The sequence below is a fragment of the Saccopteryx bilineata genome, chromosome 11 (assembly GCF_036850765.1).
Source record: "Saccopteryx bilineata isolate mSacBil1 chromosome 11, mSacBil1_pri_phased_curated, whole genome shotgun sequence".
In the NCBI taxonomy this organism is placed as follows: domain Eukaryota; kingdom Metazoa; phylum Chordata; class Mammalia; order Chiroptera; family Emballonuridae; genus Saccopteryx; species Saccopteryx bilineata.
The window spans coordinates 11,348,831-11,373,410 of record NC_089500.1 but is presented as its reverse complement, the minus strand read 5'-3'; the positions used below and the strand labels follow the sequence as shown (position 1 = coordinate 11,373,410).

At 43.7% G+C, this 24,580-nt stretch overlaps 1 protein-coding gene across 1 annotated transcript in view; it reads left to right on the top strand.

Annotated features, from left to right (window-relative positions):
• Positions 1-18,625, top strand: part of CDH20 (cadherin 20) — a 194,733-nt gene extending 176,108 nt beyond the window's left edge. Inside the window, exons 8-12 of the mRNA XM_066247016.1 lie at positions 707-843; positions 3,156-3,277; positions 7,403-7,520; positions 12,803-13,054; positions 17,206-18,625. Of these exons, the coding sequence (XP_066103113.1) occupies positions 707-843; positions 3,156-3,277; positions 7,403-7,520; positions 12,803-13,054; positions 17,206-17,711 (1,135 nt within the window). The 3' untranslated portion in view covers positions 17,712-18,625. The remainder of the gene's footprint in view (positions 1-706; positions 844-3,155; positions 3,278-7,402; positions 7,521-12,802; positions 13,055-17,205) is intronic.
• The last annotated feature ends 5,955 nt before the right edge of the window (positions 18,626-24,580 follow it).

Sequence of the window (24,580 nt, the reverse complement as noted above, 5' to 3'; positions counted from 1 at the left end):
GGTATTCAGTGCCTTGCCTGAACAGAAGGAGCTGTTGTGGTTATGAAACATCTGTTTTTCATAATACATTAATTACACAGCTCACATGACATTTTCCACAAGCTGTGCCTCATAAATTCATAAATTCCAGGCTTATTTACAATAAGCAACCTCGACAGACCCGGTCCACCCTGTTAGAAACATTCCACAGATAAGCACTCTGCAGCGACTGAATTCATTAGTGTGTTTGCAGACAGGTCAGTCATTAGCACATTTACAAAGGACCTGATGCAAATCTCTTTTTCTCAGTAATTAATATTAATTATGGGGACCAGAATCATTAAACTGTGTTTTCCAGTTCCAATTTAGCATTTCAGAAGTTATTTGAATAAAATTCATTTTGAACAAAGGTATGTGGGACTTGATATTCAGCGTGTTCCAAACACCTTGGGCAGTTTTAAGCTTTAAAAATAGCTAAAATTGATCTTTAAATGCCCTAAGGTTTATTTTATGAATCAGGAAATCAATGTACTAATAATTCATTGTTGGTTTTATGGGGGTTATGAGAGGGTGGACGTAATAAAACAGTAAATTCAGTCTTCCAAGTGTCCACAGCTCGAAACTAGTGGAGTCCTGTTTCACATGGTCTACACTCAGTTCTCTCATGCAATATGCTGCAGTATATTTATCCAGATGAGACGATGTGTTCAATTGGTGTTTTTTGCAGATATTCCATTGACAGAAGCAGTGACCCTGGAAGATTCTTCTATGTTGACATTACCACAGGTGCCCTGATGACTGCAAGACCCCTTGACCGGGAAGAATTTTCTTGGCATAACATCACTATCCTTGCTATGGAAATGAGTAAGTAACACAATAAACTGGTCTCTATATAGTGTGGAACAAGAATTGTATTCTTCACAGAAAGAAACAATAATCGTAGTCATGTAGGTGACTGTATTTAGTTCAATTACTTATTAAGCATCTGCTGTATAGTTAGTCCCATACTAGAGATAAAAATAAAGCATGCAAAAGCTGTAAAAAAAAATAGCATCCTTAAACCAAGGAGCTAGACTTCTACATAAGGAAAAGGGACAGTTCCTGAGAAACCTAAGAGGCTTTCAATCTTTGACAAGATTGGGAATACACAAGTAGGGTAAGACACTATCACTGGATAAAAGGAAGTACTTCTGACAATGACCCTTATTGCACACATATATGCATACAAGAATTTCAGACACCTTAAAATAAAATGTAGATTAACATAAACTTAAAAATGGAATAGAAGGTCCTGGCCGGTTGGTTCAGAGGTAGAGCATTAGCCTGCTATATGGAAGTTCTGGGTTCGATTCCTGGCCAGGGCACACAGGAGAAGCACCCATCTGCTTCTCCACCCTTCCCCCTCTCCTTTCTTTCTCTCTCTCTCTCTTCCCCTCCCGCAGCCAAGGCTCCATTGGAGAAAAGTTGGCCCGGGCACTGAAGATGGCTCCGTGGCCTCTGCCTCAGGCACTAGAATGGCTCCAGTTGCAACGGAGCAACACCCCAGATGGGCAGAGTTCGCCCCCTGGTGGGCATGCCGGGTGGATCTCATTTGGGCCCATGCCGGAGTCTGTCTCTCTGATTCCCTGCTTCTCACTTCAGAAAAAAAAAAAAAGGAATAGAAAAGTAACAAAATTGAGATTAACATGTTTATTATAAACTTAACAAAACTTAGATTATTTACTACTGCATTTCCTTTTCTAATCACACCCAGTGATGGTAGAGGTTTGGAGAACAGCTGACCCTATGGTACTGGCAGAAGTATGCAGAGCCATTCAGGAGGGCCCTGGGCCATTAATCTTCTGTATTAAGACTCCCCAAAATGACAATACTCTTCTTCTCAAGAATTCTGCTTCTAATAATTATCTTAAGGAAATAATCATACATATTAACCAAGGTATATATACCAAAATGTCTACTGCAGTATTATTTATTAGTGGGAATTATCTAAATGTCTAATGAATTTGACTAAATAAGTTATGGTATAGTCAGTACAATGAGACTTCCCTGCAGATATTAATGCCTGAGCTTTCAAAGGATATTTCAGTGACATAAGACTTTGTCCTAAAATACTAGTTTTGAATCCAACTTTTTTATTTAGCTTAACTGGTGTGTGTGTGTGTGTGTGTGTGTGTGTGTGTGTGTGTGTGTGTGTGTAGCTCTGCATTTTGGACACATATGCAATATTACATACAGCACATAAAGAACAAGGCTGGTAGGACTGTAGTTCATATTTATCCTGTTTTTCTGAAATTTTCATTATTCCTCTTATAAACAAGTTCCATCATTATAATAAAAAATGTAAATATGTCAGCATTTTTGGCTAAGCCATAGAAATAGGGGGCAGAACACAGGAGAGCATAAGTATTCTTAAGAAAGAAAAATGCACCAAAAGAATAAAGCATTCTGAGATTTAATAAAATTATTTACTAAGAATAATTGCTATATCTTATAATACCTATTTTGTCTTCTTGGGAGGGTGGCCCAAACAGAAAAAGACAGAAGGGAACTACTGGGGCTGTGAAACTGTGTGGTAATGCCAAACAAAACACCGACCAAAAAGATATTTCCCCGTGAGTGACGATGAGTAACTTCTCCTTCCCCAGCCAAAGATGGGGATTTGCGTATGTTTGATCCTGTAATATCCTCTGGGTCCCTTAGCACAAATAAACATGCAGTGTTATTTGTATTCCTGTGGATAACTTGAAGCCTTCTGAACCATAATTCATAGAATGGATTATTTAACGGGAATAACGCCAAGTCACATAGTATGCATTCGATTAGAAATGGGCTACTTTCAAACCCAGCATATAGAACTTACTTCCTTGAATTTCAGAACCTGAAGTATGAGCCAAGTGAGGGATTTGAAACCTCCTTTAAAGACTCGTTTTGTGACACCTGCTTCCCCTTGAGCCTGGCCCTTCTCTCCCTGAGAGCAGGCACACACCTTTGCCCATGCTTCTGTGTTCTGGCCACACTCTCACCAGGTGACATATGATCCAATGCTTGGGCTGCCATTTCCACGTGCTTTAGCCATTCCTTTAAAATCCAGGATGAAAGGGAAATACCTAAGTGTCTAGAGCGGCTTTCCTGCACTACTAAACCCTCACCTTTGCATATCTTTGTGCTTTCTCTAGACAATCCTTCCCAGGTTGGAAGTGCTTCTGTCACAATCAAAGTCTTAGATGTGAATGACAATGCCCCAGAGTTCCCCAGGTTCTATGAAGCTTTTGTCTGTGAGAACGCCAAATCGGGGCAGGTAAGTGGGCCTGTGAGGCGTGCACCTTGGTTAACTCCCCAAACATGGAAATGACGGTGACAAAGAACCAAATCTGCCATCAGAGAAATTCAGAGTCCCCAAATTCTCTGTAGATCGCGCTGCACCAGTGTATCTCTTAAGACACCTATCGGGAGACTCCATTACATTTTATGACCTAAAGGATGCTTTGTGATGGTTTGACTCAGTGGCTAGCCTGTAATAAGTTACCTACCCACCGTGTCACTGAACTGTATAGAACCAACTGGAATGACGTGTGCTCTGGGGGCTGGAAGTGAGCAGCCATGAAGACCAAAAGAAAGAAGAGGCTTCCCCTTTCCTCGGTTCAGCACCAATCTCTGAAAATATTCTGGCAGGGAAAGTTTATTTTCTCAACATTCCTATCCCCTTTAACTTTTGGCTGCAGGAACCTTGTTTCAGGATTGCCTGCCAGGTTCTCAGGATGCTGTGTGATCTACTTACCTATCCCCTCTCCTCCCTCAAACCCTCAATTAAAACACCCATTTCCTCGGTGCTGCTCATATCACCTAAGTTTTGAAAGAAATTAATCTAAAGGAACAAATTTCTACTTATTTGAAATAACTCTAGTTCCGTAACCTTCAGAAGAAAATTGTATACTTTTAAAAGTCTGCTTTTAAACCTCAATGAATATTTGGTTGATCAAATTCCAAGTGGCATGACTGAGAAACATCCAAAACTCTGCTTGGAGTGGCCAGGTATTAATGTAGGTGTAGGGTGGTCGCCCACCCTCCACACCCCAGATCACAGGCATTGGCCCCTGCTGCACCTGCCTGTAAGCCTCTTTCCCCTCTACTGATGGCCCAACAGAGTCCCTAACAGCCCTGTTCCCCCAGAGTATGCTCTGTGGCCCTACAGACGCTGCCGGGGAGGTGTGAATGGGTCAGGACAGTTTCACTGTGAAAATCAGGAGTTTGTGGCATGTGTGTTTACAAGGCAAGGACTCCTGCTTTGGCCAGTCAGGCCTTCCAACTAGAGCACGGTTTTGTTCCCACCTCTCCCTCACCTGCATCAGCGCCCTGGCGTCATGCTGCACACATCACATCTGTACAACCCCAACTTCTACCAGTGTCTTGAACTCATCAAAGACTGACCCAACACATCATACCACTGTACTGAGGCAGAGCAGAAAGTCTTTCCTATCCCCGGGGGAAATACAAATCCTGTAGTGATTCTGATCTAAATTATCTCATCCAGTGAGTCTTGAAACTCTGTGCAATGGTCTTAGCACTCCTAAAACTTTTTTAGCAAGTCTAGGATAATTATATTTCCACATCTACTGAATTTCTAGTCAAGAAAGACCCGAAGTATTACACAACTAATAAAAGTTACAATGAAGACTATAGTATAAGAAATGATCCGTGTTATTATAAGTAAAGAGAGGTGAGAGGTGGTTTAAAAACTACATGTACATACTTGAAGTTATGTAAAATTATGTCTGGCTCTGAACAAAGATTGAGGGACAAGGTAACAAAAATAGCAGTAGTTACTATGCATAGATGGGTTTTGAGTGCAGGAGTTTGGGCCTTTAATTTTCATAATCCTTGTTTTCTATTACAACTGTTATAAGAAATATTATATATAAAATTTTGTTTTAAAAGATATAATATGACAAATATAATACTTTATATTACAACACAAGAAGCTAATTTTAATCTAGAATACAAAGAGAGTAACAAGTAGCATAATAAATTAAACCCCCCTTCCCCAAAAAGAAACATTCCCTCTCTTCAAGGGCTTCCCAATAAAAGTTGCTTTCTGCCAGGTTGATAGCACTTCAACCACCTCTCTCATTTTTGGGGCACATAAACACATCTCTTGTTTCCACACCTCTAAACATAGCTTTTAATGGTCTAGTATAAAGTCCCTTGAAGCAGTTTATCTGCGACGTAAAATTCAGGTCATGAGCCACAACTCTCTCATATCTGTCACCTTAGTCCAAGATAATGAAATCCTACCCTTTGATTTTGGTTCTGGGACATATCTGAAGATTTTCAAAAGCACGCAGGTCAGGAGGTATGTCCAATTTATAAAGCCAAGCCTCCTGGGTTAGGCTTATTGGACACTGTCGTCACCTCTGCCTCTGCCACGTTGGGACATGTGCTTCTCTCAGTGAGCAGCCATGAGGGAAGCCCATAAAGAAATCAGATGACACCCTTGGTGGGGCTGAGTGCAGAATGAAACCTGCTGAGCAGAACATCGCATGGCCAGAGGCCAAGGATAAAACCTGACCGACAGGAGAACAGAGGGCAGGAGAGCAGCCATGATGCCCTGACTCACAATCAGCAAGGCTGCATCTTTGCTCACTTACCCTTTAAAGCCCTGCCACCAACCAGTCCCACGCCTCAGGCCCCCACCTCACCAACACATATACAATTGATTTCACAGGTCAGATGATCTAAAATGACTTTTCAACTACATTTACAAGTTATACATAACCACGTATTTCTAACATATATCAATGAATATGCTATATGTCTTCATGTGTTCGCTCTACAGACATGATGGCATGTACAGGATCCATCCTGGCAGGGACAGGCAGTAGGGTGACCCTCGTGTAAGCGGTACCGACAGCACACTGAATAGGGGCACGTTTATTGTCAGGGCTCTCCTGACCCCTCTCCTTCACTGCAGCACCGTCCCCCAGGTTTTAGATCAGCAGAGGCCGGCTGCCAGCTGAGCTCGCCAGGAGGCAGGTGGTGAGCTGGGGTTCAGTCTAAGACGTTGATCAAGGACAGCCTCTGGCCAAAGCCCGCGGAGGGCAAGGACCCCCACAGGACTGGGCAAAGGGAGGAGTCCAGCCGCAGTGCAGATCCACCGACAGCCCTAATGGCTTCATGGGGCTCTCGAACTAATGTTTCCCTATCTGAGTCAGGATGGCCAGGCCCTCACACAACTGCATCAGTCACCGGATGGTGGGCTGCCCTGAAAAACTGTGGTGATAGGAAGGGTTGCAGGTGGCTCTCAGCCGAGGTAATCCCCAAAGAAACAAGTGAAGGCTGGGACACAGCCTGTCCATGAAGGGGGATCTGAGCAGCACAGGGTCCACCAAAAGCCCCCTTGCTGCGGCTTCCCTGTTGTCTAATCCTCAGCTTCCTGTGGGGCAGCATGGCCTCCCTGAACTTACAGAGGAAGAAATAAAGACTGTGCCAGCCCCCTGGACCCCCGCTGACCTTCGCTGTCTGGTTTCCAGCCTGGCAGAAACAAGGCTGGCTTTTAGCAGCGAGGACATTGCATCGACAGGCCAGGCCCAAGAGGGGTGGGAGGAGTCTGTGCTTCTGGCCCATTGAGAACACTAATACAGAGAAGGAGACACCCGTTCAACGCCTTTTCTACATCTCAAGTCGGCCTGCCAATGGTTCAGTGGCTGTTTCATCCCAGTCCTCAGAACCATGACGTCATTCACCACTTTGAAAAGCAGGTGGGAAAGGCCAAGTTCTGACCAGAGAGCCCCAAAGGAGGCCAGCACACCTCTTCCTCTCTTCGGCCCATGCCTGGCTTCTGATGTGACTCTGTTCCTCACTTCATACCCTGGGGGTCTTGTGCTCTACACCTTGTCCAACTCCCCTTCCTGACAACAGAGTGACTGCCCTGTGACCCACTAACCAGACATAACCAGTGTTTCTGTACTTGTTTACCTCCCTTCTGGGTATTGGTCACTTTTAAATAGGGACCTCTCAAAGAGAACAGCTTGACCATGAAACAGTAACCCCAAAGTGGGTTTTTGTCGGTCGGGTGAGAAAATGAGAAACAGACAAGTAGAACCTTGTAGCATCCTAGAATTTACTCAGAATCTTCTATTTAGACCGCCTAAAAACAGCTGGCTTTGGTGTGAGAGCACGTGATATCGGTGTCTAACCTCTGAGGTAGCTGGGTAACATTCCCCCCGTGATGGTCATGTACTCAGGCCCACAGTAAACCCAAATTAAATCCTCGTCAGTGTGATGGCGTGAAGGTTTTTAGGTACGCGTCAGGGTGTCCTTCCCATTAGAGAAAAGAATCCGCTACTGGATTTCAGGGCTGGGTTCTCCTGCGCCCTGCAGCGTTTTCTTTGGCTCCCACTCACCTGAGTTCCTGTCCCTCCCTCAGCTGATCCAGACAGTGAGCGCAGTGGACCACGATGATCCACACAACGGGCAGCACTTCTACTACAGCTTGGCTCCCGAGGCTGCTAACAACCCCAACTTCACCGTGAGGGACAACCAAGGTAATCAGGCGGATAGCTGGCTCCTGGCGCTCTCTACAGCTGGGGCTGGATATGCTGGGTATACACAGTGTCAAAATCCACCCGCTCCTTAGCAGAGACAACATTAATGCTGATTTGTAGTGTCTTCCAAAGTCTTTTTCAGAATATTCCTCTGCTGACTCTGAAACTCAGTCAGTTCGCAAACGTCTGCACGCCGGCTCTGCCCCAGACACTATGCAAGGCCCACAGGAGAGCCTTCCTTCACCCCACAGACAGCAGCCTTGTTTATGAGTTCTGAACTATGGGGAGAATATGAGAAAGGTGGTAGAAACAGAACTAGATAGCGAAACACTCAGGGAACATTTCTAAGTAACAATCAAAGGGGGAAACAGTAAGAAGCTCCCAGAACAAAAGGGAAGCAAAGTCTAAGTAATGAAGATTACTAAGGGCAAATACGGGGGCAATATGGGGACACAGAGGGTAGTTCTGGCACTAAAACAACTTTCTTACTTTAGAAAAACAAGCTGGGACCTCCCTATTCCAGAAAGAGCTCCCACTACAGCTCTGCAGGAATGGAATTCTAGCCCCTCTTCTCCAATAAGCATCAGATCAGCTGCAGGCTCACAGAGCTGCCAACTCCCTCTTAGGCACACGTGGGAAACACGAGGGACTTCTGCTCTCTAGCCAGCCCACATTCAAAGAAAGGTCAGAGCAAGTGAAAAAAATAATTTAACTCTGTCAAGGTGAACCCCTTATGCTATCAACTAGTTTGACCTTGATGAGGAAGGTCTGCAGTCCCCTCATTTTCATTCTAATTCTAAAATATAAATTGGTGCTTTATAACAATCTAAACAAAGGGTAACAAAAAGTCATGACTAGGCATGCCTGGCCTTAGTCTCAAACATTAATTATGTGAGACTTAAAGTATTAACTCCACGGTGTGATATTCTGTTATTAAAAGTAGAGAATATCTGGCCTGACTGGTGGTGGTGCAATGGATCAAGCATCGACCTGGAACGCTGAGGTCACTGGTTCAAAACCCTGGGCTTGCCCGGTCAAGACACATATGGGAGTTGATGCTTCCTGCTCCTCCCCCCTTCTCTCTCTCTCTCTCTCTCTCTCATCTCTAAAATGAAAAAATAAATAAAAATAATTTTTTTTTAAAAAGGAGAGAATATCAAACCTGTGTTCTTCTAAATGGAAACCATTCTTCCAAGTCATCCTTTAACCTTAACCTTCTACATGTTATCATAAAACCACTATGATAATTGTGGAAGGAAAGATAATATAAATTATAACAACAGAACTACTACAATTAAATATTCTGCTATTTTTATTGGGTCAGATTTTAAACTGTTCATTTATATGCTTTACAGGGGCCCTTCCTGCCAGAAGCAGTTCAGTCCCTTAGGACTGGTTTCACAGGGAAACCAAGGGAAGAAAATAACACATTATACTGTTTCTTCACATTTTCAACTGTCACTCCATTCCTTTACTCTGGTATTCATCAGAATGAATACAGAAATAACTTTCTTAAAGATAACTTTGGGCACCAATTCACGGAGCCAATACCTTAAAAGGATAGGCCACTAGAGCAGGACTATAAAATAAAGTGACTCATCTCTTGAAAGGTTTTCCAAAACAGATGTTAGCACATTCTCAACAGAAAAAATAAACTCTCAACCTCCTCATGACAATCCACCCCACAGGTCTCCTTTACTGAGGTCAATAAAAGTCTGACCTACATCTGATCTGGTAGATCGACTGTCAAGCCCCCAACTTCCGTGCTCAATGCATGATATCCTTTCACGAACACAGAAGAGCACTATCTCCAATAAAGCCTTATTTTTTTTAATCCCCAAAGCATGAAAAATATCATGTGTATCCAGCACTTTACAATTTCAGATGCATTTTCCCATACTTTGCTTTAATTGATATTTATAATACTATAAGTTTGAAGAACGTTACAAATTCCTTTGATTTTCACTGTTCCATTTGTTATATAAGGAAAAAAGCCAAAGGTCCCCAAATCAGCAAGTAAACATTAAGATGAGGACTGGAAGTTGGAACCTGTTTTAGCCACACACCCCCAAAAAAGTTCTGTGTCACTGTAGAAACAAATACTTTTCCAAATGAGTTGCTGAAGCCTTAGTTAACATATTCAACAAGAAGTTACAGGTGGCTATTAAATCAGACCCCTTCCAGGACTAGACTCAACAATGTGATGCTCTGCTCTTTATTATTATTATTTTTTTTAATCTTAAACAACTTTGAGATCAAGAAACACATGATATGTAGTAGGCATGCTATGACCCTTCTATGAAATTCAGTCTAGTCAGGCCTTCCTATGACATACACTCAGTTAATAACTGAAAAATAAAAAAGGTTTCTGTTTCAGAAAAACTTGGTTTCTGACAAATTAAAACTGCGAAACACAACTAACATATTTGGCAATTAAATCTGGAAAACAGAAAAGTGGCTGGGTTGTGCGGCACCTGGAAATAAGAACATAATCCTCAGGCTGGCAACCAATTGCTATCTTTATCGAGAAATAAGGGGAAGGGCCCATAACAGGGCAGGAAGAGATTTCAAGTAGCTGAAGAATTTTCATCATGTCAATGAACTAAATAAGCTTTTACATAATACAGTGTGTCCGTAAAGTCATGGTGCACTTTTGACTGGTCACAGGAAAGTAACAAAAGAAACAAAAGACGACAGAAATGTGAAAACTGCACCAAATTAAAGGAAAACTCTCCCAGTTTCATACCTATTCAGCGCAGTTCGATGTGGGCTCACGCACAGATTTTTTTAGGGCTCCTTAGGTAGCTATCCCGTATAGCCTCTACAGACTCGTCACTGACTAATGGCCAACCAGAACGGGGTTTCTCCACCAAACTGCTGGTTTCCTTCAACTGCTTATCCCACCGAGTAATGTTATTTCTATGTGGTGGTGCTTCATTATAAACGTGCCAATATTCACATTGCACTTTGGTCACAGATTCGAATTTAGCGAACCACAGAACACACTGAATTTTCCTCTGTACCGTCCACATCTCAACTGGCATGGCAGTGGGCTGCTCCACTGTATACATGGTGTTACATCATCATCTGCACATGCACACATGCTGCCACATCATCCTACAAAAACTGGGAGGGTTTTCCTTTTATTTGGTGCAGATTTCACATTTCTATCGTCTTCTGTTGCCTTCCTGTGACCGGTCAAAAATGCACCATGACTTTATGGACACACTACACTATACAATAGAAGGACTGGAGTCAGAGAGACTAGAGTTCAAATCCCAGCTCTACTACTAAGATAGTGACTTTGACCAAATTATATCCTCTCTCTAGGCCTTAACTCTCTCACTATAAATAGTTGACATTATCAGCCCTGGCCGGTTGGCTCAGGCCCAGCATTTGGAAGTCCTGGGTTTGATTCCCAGTAAGGACACACAGGAGAAGCGCCCATCTGCTTCTCCACTCTTTCCCCCTCTCCTTCCTCTCTGTCTCTCTCTTCCCCTCCTGCAGCCAAGGCTCCATTGGAGCAACGTTGGCCCAGGCACCGAGGAGGGCTCCATGGCCTCCGCCTCAGGTGCTAGAATGGCTCTCGTTGCAGTGGAGCAAAGCCCCAGATGGGCAGAGCATCGCCTCCTAGTGGGCATACCGCGTGGATCCCGTTCAGGCGCATGCAGGAGTCTGTCTGACTGCCTCCCTGCTTCTAACTTTGGAAAAATAAAAAAAATTTTAAAATAGTGGCTGTAAGATTAAATAAGATGCTACCTGTAAAGTCGAAGTACCTGACACAAGCACTTAATGAGCAACAGATGCTACCCTGAACAGCAGGGGGAGGGGAAGGTGGAAAACTTAATTACGAGGGAACATGTTAGTTGGTATAGACAAGGTTATGCCGCACCAAAATCTCAATGACTTAACACAACTAAAGTTAATTTCTTGCTCATATACAGCTGACTGCCAGTCTGAGTGACCAAGGATAGCTGTCCCTGTGCAGCTCAGTGACCCTGGCTGCCTGGATCTCCATCTCAAACATTTCTTCAAAATGCCACTCCAAGGCAAAGCACAGAGAATCACATGCCAGCTGTTACATGTTCCTGCCTGCAAGTGACATGAATGACTTTTTGTTCATTTTTTATCATCTAAACATGCCCAAATTCAAATACGGTATTACGTCCAAGAAGTGAAAGAGAATCAGAAATAGTGATACTGATATTAATAATGTTTACTTTGGTTAGGCTCTCAGAATTTTCTGTGAAGTTCTGACTCTTCCCTGACCAGTGTGAAGTATCCAGAGGACCTTCCATGTTGATATCATGTGGATATCGGCGTTGGGTCTTTGTTTGTCTTACTACATCTCTCAAACTCTTCCCCTGCAGAAAATGATCTGAGCTTTGCAAAAAATGTATCTGATTTACAACTCAGACTGACTCAAGAGAACTGGAAAACACAGATTAAAAAAATTAAAGATCCGGAAACATCACATCAGGCAAATATAATAAAAGGACACACACATACCAGCTTTGTAGAAATGCAACAAATAATTTTGCTAATCCCTTTTAAAACTGGAGGGGAAAAAAATAAAAAACTAGTACTGCTGATCAGTACTACGAATCTTCAAATTCACATTAACTATTTACACTTAGGCCACTGAGTCAGGAGAAAGAACAGGGTGTGTTATATATTGAGGGGATTTCAAATAAGCTTCTGCTAAATGAGCAGGTTCCTCAGAAAGCTGGGAGGAGCTGGTGATGCATTTCAGAGGCATAAAAGAAAATAGCAAAAGACAGGCGTTCCAGCCAGAGTGGCAAAAATAAGCAATCTGCCACCGCCACATGGGTCCTCAGCATTCTTTTCCTGGAGGCAGGGAGCAGCAGCACGTGGCCTTGGAGAGCTGCTGAGGGCCACAAGTCACCAGTGATTGTTCATTTCTGTCAAGCTTTCCCAGGGACATTTCAGTTAGATCTGAAGTCTGACAGTTCGCCCTGGGCATTTTATGTCACAAAGGCTAAAACATAATCTCAAAAAGGGCTTCTCTCCTAGGCCTCAGGGTTTTGCCTAGAAGCAAGCAAAAATCTTGGTTTCTGCATCCAAATGCTGATCCAGATGGAACTAACTGCAGCTGCACAGCTGCAGGGAGTGTTGGGGCCCTTCCATCCTTCCCACACCCCATCCTGCCCTCTCGCTTTCCTCAGCCCGAAGGACCAACTCACCTGCCGGTTCTTCCCACTTCTTCTGCCCTCGCATTTTCCTTCTCCCCCTTTTCAACCTGTCTCCCCTGTCCTCCTCAGATAACACGGCCCGCATCCTCACTCGGAGGGCTGGCTTCCGGCAACAGGAGCAGAGCGTCTTCTACCTGCCCATCCTGGTATCGGACAGCGGGCAGCCGGTGCTGAGCAGCACGGGCACGCTGACCATCCAGGTGTGCAGCTGTGATGACAGTGGCCATGTCCTGTCCTGCAGCCCCGAGGCCTACATGCTCCCAGTCACTCTGAGCCGGGGCGCCCTCATCGCCATCCTGGCCTGCATCTTTGTCCTCTTAGGTAAGTGGCTCCCTTCCAGTCTGTGAGGGCCTGCAAATGCTTACTGAGATGTCCCTCAGTTATTGTCCCAACACAGCTGTTCAGAACTGGTTTTCTGGGCCATGCTTATTGAAAAGGGGGGAGAGGAAGGCTGAGAAAATGCAAAGAAACTGAAGACAGCCCTTTCCTGGGAGCAGGGACTCACTTACCAGGTGTCTGCGATAGGCCAGGGCACTGCTGTCGGTGCGAGGATCAGTAAGACAGACGAGCCCCAGCCCCCACAGAGCTTACTTCAGAACAAAGCATTCATTCTGACATCACAGAGCCAAAATGACAATTCTGGACAGCATATGATGCTGCAGATAAGTACTAGCCAAAGCTCAAAGAGGTAGTGACACAGGCCCACAGCCAAACGTCACAGACAGGGTCACCAAGGTGGAATGCAGGCTGGCCCTACCCCGTGCACGTCTGTGTCTGAGAGACGTACGGCTCTTCTCCTAAATGTTCACCCCAGATTCTGGGGGTGATGTTACAGAAAAGGGGAGAAGGACAGGGGACGGGTAGGCACCATTTGAAAGAGGCTGGTGAGGGAGGACTCCCCGATAAGGAGACCTTCAAATGGAGATCTGAAAGGAATGACGAGGTGAACCACGTGGATAGCTGGGGAAATGAGATGTCTACTCTGGGGCATTAGCTCCCTTCCGAGGGACTGTGGCCATCTAACAGGGAGCACTGACTCAAAAGCGTCAGCTGCCCTCTACAGATGAAATGACAACACGTGTTAACGGGCCCGTGGAAGAGCACAACTGGGATACGGGGTCCTTTCTTCCTCAGCTCAAGTCACACTGCAAGGGAGCCACCCAGCTCCCCTGCACAGATGGCCATTCGTGTCATTGGTTTTGAACTCCCCACTGAAAACAAGCAATGAAACTCCTAAACCAATTCTTGAAGCCAAGAAAATATCTGTACATATATCCCAACTCTTCTAACTGAATCCATATGAATCCATAGCATACATATTTTGCTTAGAGAAAGACAGACTTAATAGACAGTAATATTATTCAATATGAAAGAAACCGTAGCATCCTAGGAGAGGAAGAAATAAAGCATTGGGGATTTAAATTAAAATAGACATGCAGATACCCACATACCCTGTGACCCCAGGCTTACCTCCACACCAAGGGACTCCAGTCAGACCAAAGAAAGAAGGTCCTGACTGCAAATCTTAACACTTGATTGCATTTTAGGTAGATTTGTGGAATATGCTTCTCAAAAAAAGAAAAAAACTTAAATACAGCACGTAGTTTAATTTTGTTGTTTTAGTTCAATGTTATATGAAGGGAGAAATATATAAGTAAGTAACCATTCTAAGGCCTTGGAGCCCTGAATCAGAGAATTGTCATGATTTTGTTCTTTTTTGGTATTGACAAATAAAACCTTCCTGCACTTCCCCAAGTGTCCATAAGGTGGCATAAGGAGTCCTTGAGTACATAACAAGATAACCTTCAAGAGGCCTTTGTTGAAACTGGCTCTTAGAAATTTCCAGGCTGTCTTTAGCTCTATCTTTGGAAAATGTCTACATATTAAGTTCACCCTGGCCCACAAAGAGTAGAAGTGCCATCTTTAAAGAAAGACTGATTTAAAGAGCCTGGTGTGGAAAAGCTCTCAAAAGTGGTATGCGAGGAAGAGTTTACTGTGCCTCCCAAACCCTTGTGTCCGGTCTTTTGAATTGTACAGAATAAATACATTGTCAGGAGCTAAACCCAGCAGAGCTGTCATAAAATCCTCATAGTTTTAGGCACTCTTATTTCTAAGAGTGCACATCCCACAATAAATATAATTCTTAAAAGATTAAATTGCAATTGATTTGTCAACAGCCACATTTTGTGGACAATAAACAAACAATAATTTTGACTTGGTGGGATGTTTTTTATTTCACATCTCAAATATGTATCCAGTTCCTGGAAAAATCTCACAGGCTCTATATGCTGTGCCTAGAGCACCTAAAGAATGAACACCCTGAGGGCCAACTCTTCTGTGGAGAAGCCTTCAGGCTAAGTGAGGCCATTTCCCCCAAATCTGGTTTTGCAATAGCTATTTAAATCAGATTACCTAAAAAATATGTAGCCGTCTTTATTTTTAAGATAGGGACCAGTTCCATGAACTGTCTAATTCAGGCGTCCCCAAACTACGGCCTGCGGCCGCATGCGGCCCCCTGAGGCCATTTATCCGGCCCCCTGTTGCACTTCTGGAAGGGGCACCTCTTTCATTGGTGGTCAGTGAGAGGAGCACTGTATGTGGTAGCCCTCCAACGGTCTGAGGGACAGTGAACTGGCCCCCTGTGTAAAAAGTTTGGGGACCCCTGGTCTAATTCTTTATCAAAATTCTTTCCAGCAGATACTCACAGACTCTTCAAATTTTGCTTCCTAAAATACCGACCAAGTGTCCCCTATGTGAAGGTTGTCCCCATACTCTTAAGAAGAACTGACCAGCCCTGCCTCTACATTCTCTTTGCAACACATGTAAACCTATGATAGACCTTATTGCTGCCAGATTTGTGTTAATTACAGGTGTCTATAAACTCCTTAGACTGCAAGTTTATAAGAGCATAAGAGCAGTAATCCTATTCAACATGTTTCCTCATGGATTAGCACAGTGCCTAAAAAATATTTAGGGTCAATAAGTATTTACTGGATCCCACAAACAGCATGTTTAGTTAGAATCCCATTTCTTCAATCTGCATCCATCCAAACCACAGCCCAGCCTCCCACAGTCAAGCCTCTGCTTCTTAGAGCCCTGTAGATCCATTGCTCTGAAATCCCAGTCCTGCAGTCACTAGTTACATGTATTTCTTGCACACAGAGAAAATATACAAGAGTATATAACTGTTTCCTAGATGTACTTTTGTCACTCAAGCTATTTGGGTATTAATATCATTAATTGCAATATACAAAAAGTACATTCTACATTCAGATTTTGAAAAGCATTATTTTAAGTATTTTGAGTCCGTCCATTATCTCACCGAGCACATGACTATACTTTTTCTTATTCCCCTTGGATACACTGGGGTCGTACTTTGCAGCCTTGTCAAGCTGTCCCTGTTCACCAGCGGTGACAACACAAGCCAGAAAAATAATCAATAGCAGGTCTACAGCTAAAACTCCAACACACTTCCTAGAAAACATTTTCAGTCACAGGGATAAACAGTTCAATAAAATTCTCTCTGTCTCTCCTTTAAACTTCAGTGAACACATCTGGGGAAAATACGTATTTATCGGAATAAAACCGTACACACACCTGCAGGCACACATCTAACAGCAGGGTGCTTCTTTGATAACGCGATGAATCATATAAAATGTCACTGCTCATCCCCTCCCTTCCACCACCATCATAGCATCCAGAGAGTCACCACCTCCTCTCCAATAACAAAAGGCTTTTGCGAGGAATTGAGAGGACTGGACACCAGCGGTCCCTTATGCTCTCTACTCTGGAGGAGGCATAAAAAGACCGAGGCTTTGGCTGAGACGTAGCACGTGGGTCTCTTTGCACACACGTTAATAACACGATATTGACAGAGCAGGCTCACATTAAGCTGCCCACATAAAACAGCTACCACGCACACAGTAGGATATCCACGTTTTAATAGAAGTGCACAGCTGTGCCCACGCAGTCAGGCGGCGCAACCTGACCTTCCCCAGGCCCTGTGTGCCTTGCTGACCGAATTTTACTCGGGGTGGCTGGGTGATCGCGCCCGCACGCAATTTCACAGATGCAGGCTGATGCACAACGACTTTACATGCACCTTCCAATGCAACCACCCGGACAAAACCTAGGCCTTCATTTGTCTGCACCCTCAATCTAACTGCGGGAGAGCGAGGCGGGCCCTCTGGTTTAGAACAGCTGCAATACTAGTGTATGGCCAAGAACAGAGAGACTACACGTGATCTTGCCCAGGGAGAAATGATGTGTTATAGACATGGACGCCAGGAACCCACATAACTTCATTAACCAATGTCATCCCAATAAATCCGGTTAAAACGTATATGCATGTACGCATACCCCAGGGCCGTCCCTGCTCACCACTCAGACTCGCCCCACCTGCAGTACAAGTCCGCGCATGCGCCCTTGCCTCCCCTCCCCCCCCAGTGACTCGCCATCTCCTCTTCCCGCAGTGCTGGTTCTGCTCATCCTGTCCCTGCGGCGGCACCGGAAGCAGCCATATGTCATCGACGATGAGGAGAACATCCACGAGAACATCGTCCGCTACGACGACGAGGGCGGCGGCGAGGAGGACACCGAGGCCTTCGACATCGCGGCCCTGTGGAACCCGCGGGAGGCGCAGGTGGCTGGCGTGCCCAAGACGCGACAGGACATGCTGCCAGAAATCGAGAGCCTGTCCCGCTACGTGCCTCAGACGTGCGCCGTCAGCAGCACCGTCCACAGCTACGTGCTGGCCAAGCTCTACGAGGCTGACATGGACCTGTGGGCCCCGCCCTTTGACTCCCTCCAGACCTATATGTTCGAGGGGGACGGCTCGGTGGCCAGCTCGCTGAGCACCTTGCAGTCGGCCACGTCAGACTCGGAGCAGAGCTTCGACTTCCTGACGGACTGGGGGCCGCGCTTCCGGAAGTTGGCCGAGCTGTACGGGGCGTCGGAGGGGCCAGCACCCCTGTGGTGACGGAAGCCCGCGTGCATGCGTGTGAGGCGCGTGCTTCGCGGGCCTGGTGCCGCCAACCACACGAGCAATACTGTGCTGGAGAGCGAGAGGCGGGGGAGGAGGGGAACAGCGTTGTCTCTGGATCAGCTTTACTACTTGGCTAGGTTTAAATAAACACGAGGAAACACATGAAGAAGGGGGCAGAATAGCCGCGTATCTTTTTTTTTTCTTTTTAACTTTTGGGACACGGTCTTCAAAGGCTTGGAGTCCAATGTTAAGTATGACAAGTTTGGCTTTTCTTTGCCTTTCACCAAGGCCTTTGCCACTTTGCCACCCCAAGGAGGCTCTGATCTTAGGGGTGGCAATTGAAAGCAGAAGGAAGTTCCACTCTCATACTGTTTTTTATTTTCTTCTCCTCTTCAGAGTTTGTTGGCTCATCAAACCACACAAACCAACACCACATGAAAGAACACTGAAGGAAATGTTACTCGGTGACATTAATCTACTTGTCCTGGGGATGGATGGAATTTCTTTTAACCCTTTTGAGACAAGGTGACGGCAAATCGGCCTTGCATGGGGGATGCGTGGGGTGGGAGAAGGAAGAGACAATTTGTCTTTGCACCTAAGTTTACTGGCTAAACCGAGAGTTGTTGGCGTTGCAACTAACTAAACTCCGTCAAGTTCGAGTGCTCTCTCAACACTTTCACTGTGCCCCTGCAAAATTGTTTGGAACGAAACCAGAAAAATCTGCCTCTTTTGCACTGTAGATGTCTCTTCCATGTGCCAAATGTGAAGATTTGATGCTACACATGAAAGCCAAATAAAAAAAGAAGTATCTGATAAAAGCATGGATTAGAGGGCTTTCCTAATCTGTGTGAGGTCAATCCAAGGGATGTTTACATACTGTAGATAACCTACTTGAACAAAAATTAGTATTATAGAAGATAAATGGATGTAAGAGAATTACATGTATAAGTTTTGTATATTTGTTAATAATTTTGGTAATAAATATGATGTACTGCATCTCAGTACCTTAGCGCTTCTTTTAATAAAAGTTAAAGAGAAGGGAAAGCCTATCACTAATTTGTTTCATTGCTGAGCAGATTCAAGATGGCATGGTGATCCTGTCCTGGCTTGAGGGTCTTGGGGCTGGGACTGATGCATAAAGCAAAGCCTACAGCCAAGTATGAGGCTGTGCATTCTATTTCAGTCGCTGAACAGATGAACAGCTGTGGTTCAAACTGATAAGCTTTCCATGATCACTCTTCCCCCATCTCTGAAAAGAGCAAAAGCTAGTTTGAGAACATCAACAAAACAATTGTGAATTTCGCCCCTATCTTTCACTTTGTGATATGGTTTTACACGTAGCCACCAAGGAGACAGCACACTGTACTGTCATCTCTGTTCTATTGGCAAATCAAATATGTATACATGGCCTGACCGGGTGGTGGCGCAGTGGATAGAGCATCGGACTGGGATGTGGAAGACCTAGGTTTGAGACCCTGAGGTCGCCAGCTTGAGCGCGGGCTCAACTGGTTTGAACAAAAGCTCACCAGCTTGAGCCCAAGGTCACTGGCTCAAGCAAGGGGTTACTCGGTCTGCTGAAGGCCCGCAGTCAAGGCACATATGAGAAAGCAATCAATGAACAATTAAAGTGTTGCAACACGCAACGAAAAACTAATGATTGATGCTTCTCATCTCTCCGTTCCTGTCTGTCTGTCCCTGTCTATCCCTCTCTCTGACTCTCTCTCTGTCTCTGTAAAAAAATATATATACACACACACACATACATACATACACACACACACACACATACACATGTGTGCCAAATACGTACAACTCATCAACACTGGATCAGCTCACAGAAGGCTGGGACCATGTATTATCCATCTTTCCCCACAGTAGCTAGCACAGTCCTTTGCATACAGTAGATGCTTAATAAGTGTGTGATGAGAACATAATAAAGGGATCTCTTTCTTTGACATCCTAACACTAAAAGATATTTTGTACAGTGTCCTTAAAATTGAGGACAAATTGTGAACAAAACCGTTTTCTGCATGTCATGGCTCTAGAAGTGGGTTTCTAACAAGTATCTGGGTGATGCTGATCTACTGGTCCAGGGACCACACTTTGAGAACTCCTGTGTATAGCAGCCCGCTTACACTGGGGCCTACCCACCCATAGAGTGGTATCGTGAATCTCTTTTCCAATACAAAGGACAGTTTGGTGGAAGTGTGTGAAAAGTCTGATGAGAATCTGGGAGCCAGAAGGCTATGTATGTTATATGCTTTTCACATGGTACACTAACAGCCGGGCCAATTCTCACCTTCAGTTTGAGCGTACTAATGTTTTCATCCCATGAAAGACAGTTTTTACACATCTCTTTAAGGGTAAGGTATGATGTAAAAATAAACTAGCAAAGCAAAAACATGAACTTGAATCCAAACGAGGCTGTAAAAAATAAGTTAATTGAATGTGGGCAAATTAACCCCTATAATATTCTTCCTTTCTGTTACTAGCCCTGAGGATAATTTTGTGACTATTTTATTTTGTGGTGCGTGTGTTAAAAACTGGGAACAGCTGTTATCCTAACTACAGGGGGTTATCATACCCCACATCCTGCAAGTGTGGTACCCATGATACTGGGCATTAAGTGACTAAACAGAACCTCCTGGAGCTCTGGTCTCCTGGAGGATGCTTAATGGTGTGGTACAGGAAGTGAGACAGAAATACAGAATAGGAGATGTTTCAGCTCACATGCAGCTGAAAAAGACTTTTCCTCCAAATGAGGTTTTCAGTTCCCTCTCCACCACCACAGTTTACCACAAATGCTAGCCCTTCTGAAAAGCAAACACCATCCTCGCCAGACAGAATGCAGGATATGATCCGGTTAGGCAAGAGAGCTCCAAATTTTATTCAGCCATTCCTTTGCTAACAGGTAAAGCACCAGCCTCTACTATATATGTTGGAAGGAAACAGGAGCATCTGTAGAAAAACAATTAAGACTCTGTCTAAAACTGCATTCTGAACAAGAACACAAAGAAAGAAAAATTAGCAATGAATTTCCTGAATCAAAAAAGGAGACTACCCCAACATGGCAGATAGCAAAGGCAAATCACAGTAGTTCACACAGGAAGGAATCTATATATAAATCCTGAAAACAAAATTCAAACAAGCAAAAATCAGCGCAGGCAAACTGCTTGAGGGTTGTTCCTGGTTCACTTTAGGGATCCAGAACCAGACCTTGATGTCAGGATTCATAGCACGTAGTTCTTTATGGCGCCGGGGCCACATGACCATAGTATACTCTTAAGAAGTAGTTCTTTTTGCAGATGGACTCATTCTCAAATCTATTTGTCATCTCCATAACAGAATTAAAGAACTTCCAAGATATTTTTATGCATAAATACCAGGGTTTGGGAGGATTCTACTTGATTTTAAAGGTCATGGTTCTGGTATTTGGAATGAAAAAAATTAGATCAAGGAATCCTCTTTTTAAAGTGATCTACTATAAGACATAGCTGCCTCTTGAAATTCGTGTTATGACAAAACCACGAGTATTAATTTATAGTATATGTAGTTAACTTTAACAACCCAAAACACAATTTTTCTTAAGTCTTTCTTCTTGGGACAGGAAGCTGGCAATCTTGCCCCATGTGTTGGCCACAAGTCTTGGCTTTGTAAGGACTGTCAGGTGGCTGATGATGAGAGAGTTCCTTCCACTCGATACTTTAGCTACTGTGGTCAGCTTCCTGGTAGCCATGATGACAAGAGCTACAGCCCATTCTGGAAAACCTTAGGCAACTTCTCTGAGAACTTCACTCTCAAAAGCCACTGAAACTACCTATAAATCTTTTTTAATTGTTCAGAAGATCTGGATGCTAGCTTTTCTTTCATTATTTGTATTTCTCCCCCCTTCCTTCCTATGACCTGTTATGTTATCGTCTCTGCATAAAAAGACATTTCAAACTTAGTGGTGTAAAAGGACAACCGCTTATTGTGCTCACAGATTCTGTGGGTCAGGAAATTCAGGAAGGATAAATATATCAATGACATCTCCTTCTGCTCCATAATGTCAGGACCTTAGTTGGGTGACTCGAAGGCTTGAGTTGACTCATCCAAAGGTTGGTTGCTACTGGCTATCAGGTAAGAAGTCAGATGGAGCTGTCAACAAGACCTCTTCATGGATATTTGGGCTTCTTCCCATCATGGGAGCGAAGTTTCAAAAGTGAGCATCAGCAGAAAACCAGGTAAAAGCTTAATCAACTTTTTTTTACTTCAGCAATCTAATAGCACTACGTCCACGATCACAATCCTCCCCATATGAAAGACAAAGAAACACAGGCTCCACCTCTCAATGGGAAAGTGTCAGAGCCACACTGTAAGAAGAAACAATGTGCCCATTGTTGGAAAATACAATCAACCACATCATCTTTCCCTTTTTCCTACCCTCCCTCCTCCCTCTAGTCCAGAAATTACTTTTGTTTCCATTCACCATTTCCTTTCTCTCTTCTACCACTTCTCCTCTCTATGGGATACCTCCTTGTTTTATAGGTATATTCTTATTCTTTGAAATTCCGTTTTCTCCCTACCACACAGTACTCTCAGAAGTAAATGAATATTTCATGAAAGCACCTAGCAAAATATCTGACCTGTAACAGGTATATTATATTTTTATTGAAATGCAATCAACATACAATAAACTGCATATTTAAAGTACACAATTGAAGGTTTTGACATATGTACACCCAGGAAGCCATGCCCACAATCAAGATAGTGAATATGTCACCCCCAAAAGTTTTCTTGTAATACCCCTTTGTAAGACCTCCCTCTCATCCCTGCTTGCCCCCCCCCAACTTCCAGCAACTACCGCTTTGCTTTCTACAAATTAGTTTGCATTTTCTATAGTTTTATATAAATGGAATCATATAATGTGTACTTCTTTTGTGGAGGTGGGGAAGATCTGGCTTTTTTTGCTTGGCATTATTTTGAGATTTATTCATGTCATTGTGTATATCAATAGTTCATTGCTTTTTGTTGAGCTGTAGTATTCTATTGTATTGCTATACCACTGTTTGGTTGTTAATTCACCTATTAGTCAGCTCAGACTGCCATAACAAAATATCATAGACAGGGTGGCTCAACAGAAGCTAAATTTCTCACAAAATTCTGAAGGCTGGAAGTTCAAGATCAGGGTGCTGCCAGGATCAGGTTCTGATGAAGACTCTCTTCCGGGTTTGCAGATGGCTCTTTCTCCTTGTGTCTTCACATTTTGGAGGGCACAGTGAGTTCTCCGCTATCTCTTTTTATAAAAAGACAAATCCTGTCATATTAGGGCCCCTTATGACCTCATTTAAGCTTAATCACATCCTTATTCCAAACAGTAAATGTTAGGGCTTCAACGTGTGAATTTGGGAAAGACACAGTTCAGTAGATAGCAATTCATAAGTTAATGGTCATTTGGGCTGTTTGCACCTTTGGGCTGTTACAAGTTAAACTGCTAATAACATTTGTGTATGAGTCTTTGTAAGGATATATATTTTCTTTCCTCTTGGGTACGTGGGAGTGGAATAGCCGGAATCAAATGGTAAAGATATGTGGTTCTTTTTCCTAAACTGCTAAAACTATTTTCCAAAGTCTTTTTACTCTTCTACATCCCCACCAGTAGGGTGTGGGGGTTCCATTTCCTCACTGACCCTAGGTAGGGTCAGTTTTGTTCATTTTAGTCATTGCAACAGGAGTGTCATAGTCTCTCACTGTGGTTTTAGTTTGTAATAAATACCTTAATGACCAGTAATGTTGAGCATCTTTTCATGTGCTTATTTGCTATTCATATATCTTATTTGGTGGAGTATCCAAAAATATTTGCCCATTTTTTAGTTGAGTTTTCTTTTTATTTCTAGATACAAGTCCTTTAACAGGAATAAAGCCTTGTAAAGATTTTCCCCCTGTCTGTGGCTAATCTTTTCATTTTCTTAACAATGTCTCTTGAAGGGCAAGAGGTTTTCATTTTGATGAAATCCAATTCATCAATTTGCTCTCTCATAGATTTTGCTTTTGGTGTCATTTCTAAGGAATCTCTGCCGACTCAAGGTCACAAAGATTTTCTTCCATGTTTTCTTCTAAAAGTTTTATGGTTTTAAGATTTTACATTTAGATCTAGAATCCATTTTAGGTTTATTTTTGTGGATTATTTGGTATGAACTGAGGCTGTGTTTTTTTCTTTTTGTTTTCTTTTATTGGCATATGGATCTCCAACTGTTCTAGTATCATTTACTGGAAAAAGCTATTCTTTTTCTTTCTTCTTAACTGCATCATCTTTGAGCCTTGTTGTGAGTTAAACTGTGTCAGCCAAAAAGACACCTTCAAGTCGTAACCCGAAGACCCTGTGACTATAACCTTGTTTGGCTACAAGGTCCTTGTAGATGTGATTAAGTTGAGATGAGGTCATACTGGATAAGGGTGGGTCCTGATACAATGACGAGTGTCTTTGTAAGAAAAAGGAAATTTGGAAACAAAGACACGGAGACGAGAACACCATGTGAAAACGAGGCAGAAACTGGAGTGATGCAGCTATAAGCCAAGCAGCACCGGGGCTGACCGCCCATCCAGGGGCCGGAAGAGAGGCCCCTGACGCACGGCCCTCAGGACCTCGGGAAGGGGCCCTGCCCACACCGGTTCTCAGTCTCCCAGAACTGAGAGGGAATAAACTTCGGTGGTTTGAAACCACCCAATCTATGGTAAGGTGCTATGGCAGCCCTTGGAAAGCAGCCTTGTATATAGTACATTTTCGAAGGTCTGCTAAGCCTTTGTGTGCCTATCAGTTTGGCTGGATCTACAAGACACGCACACACGTATTCATTCATTCATTCATTCATTCATTAACTAAT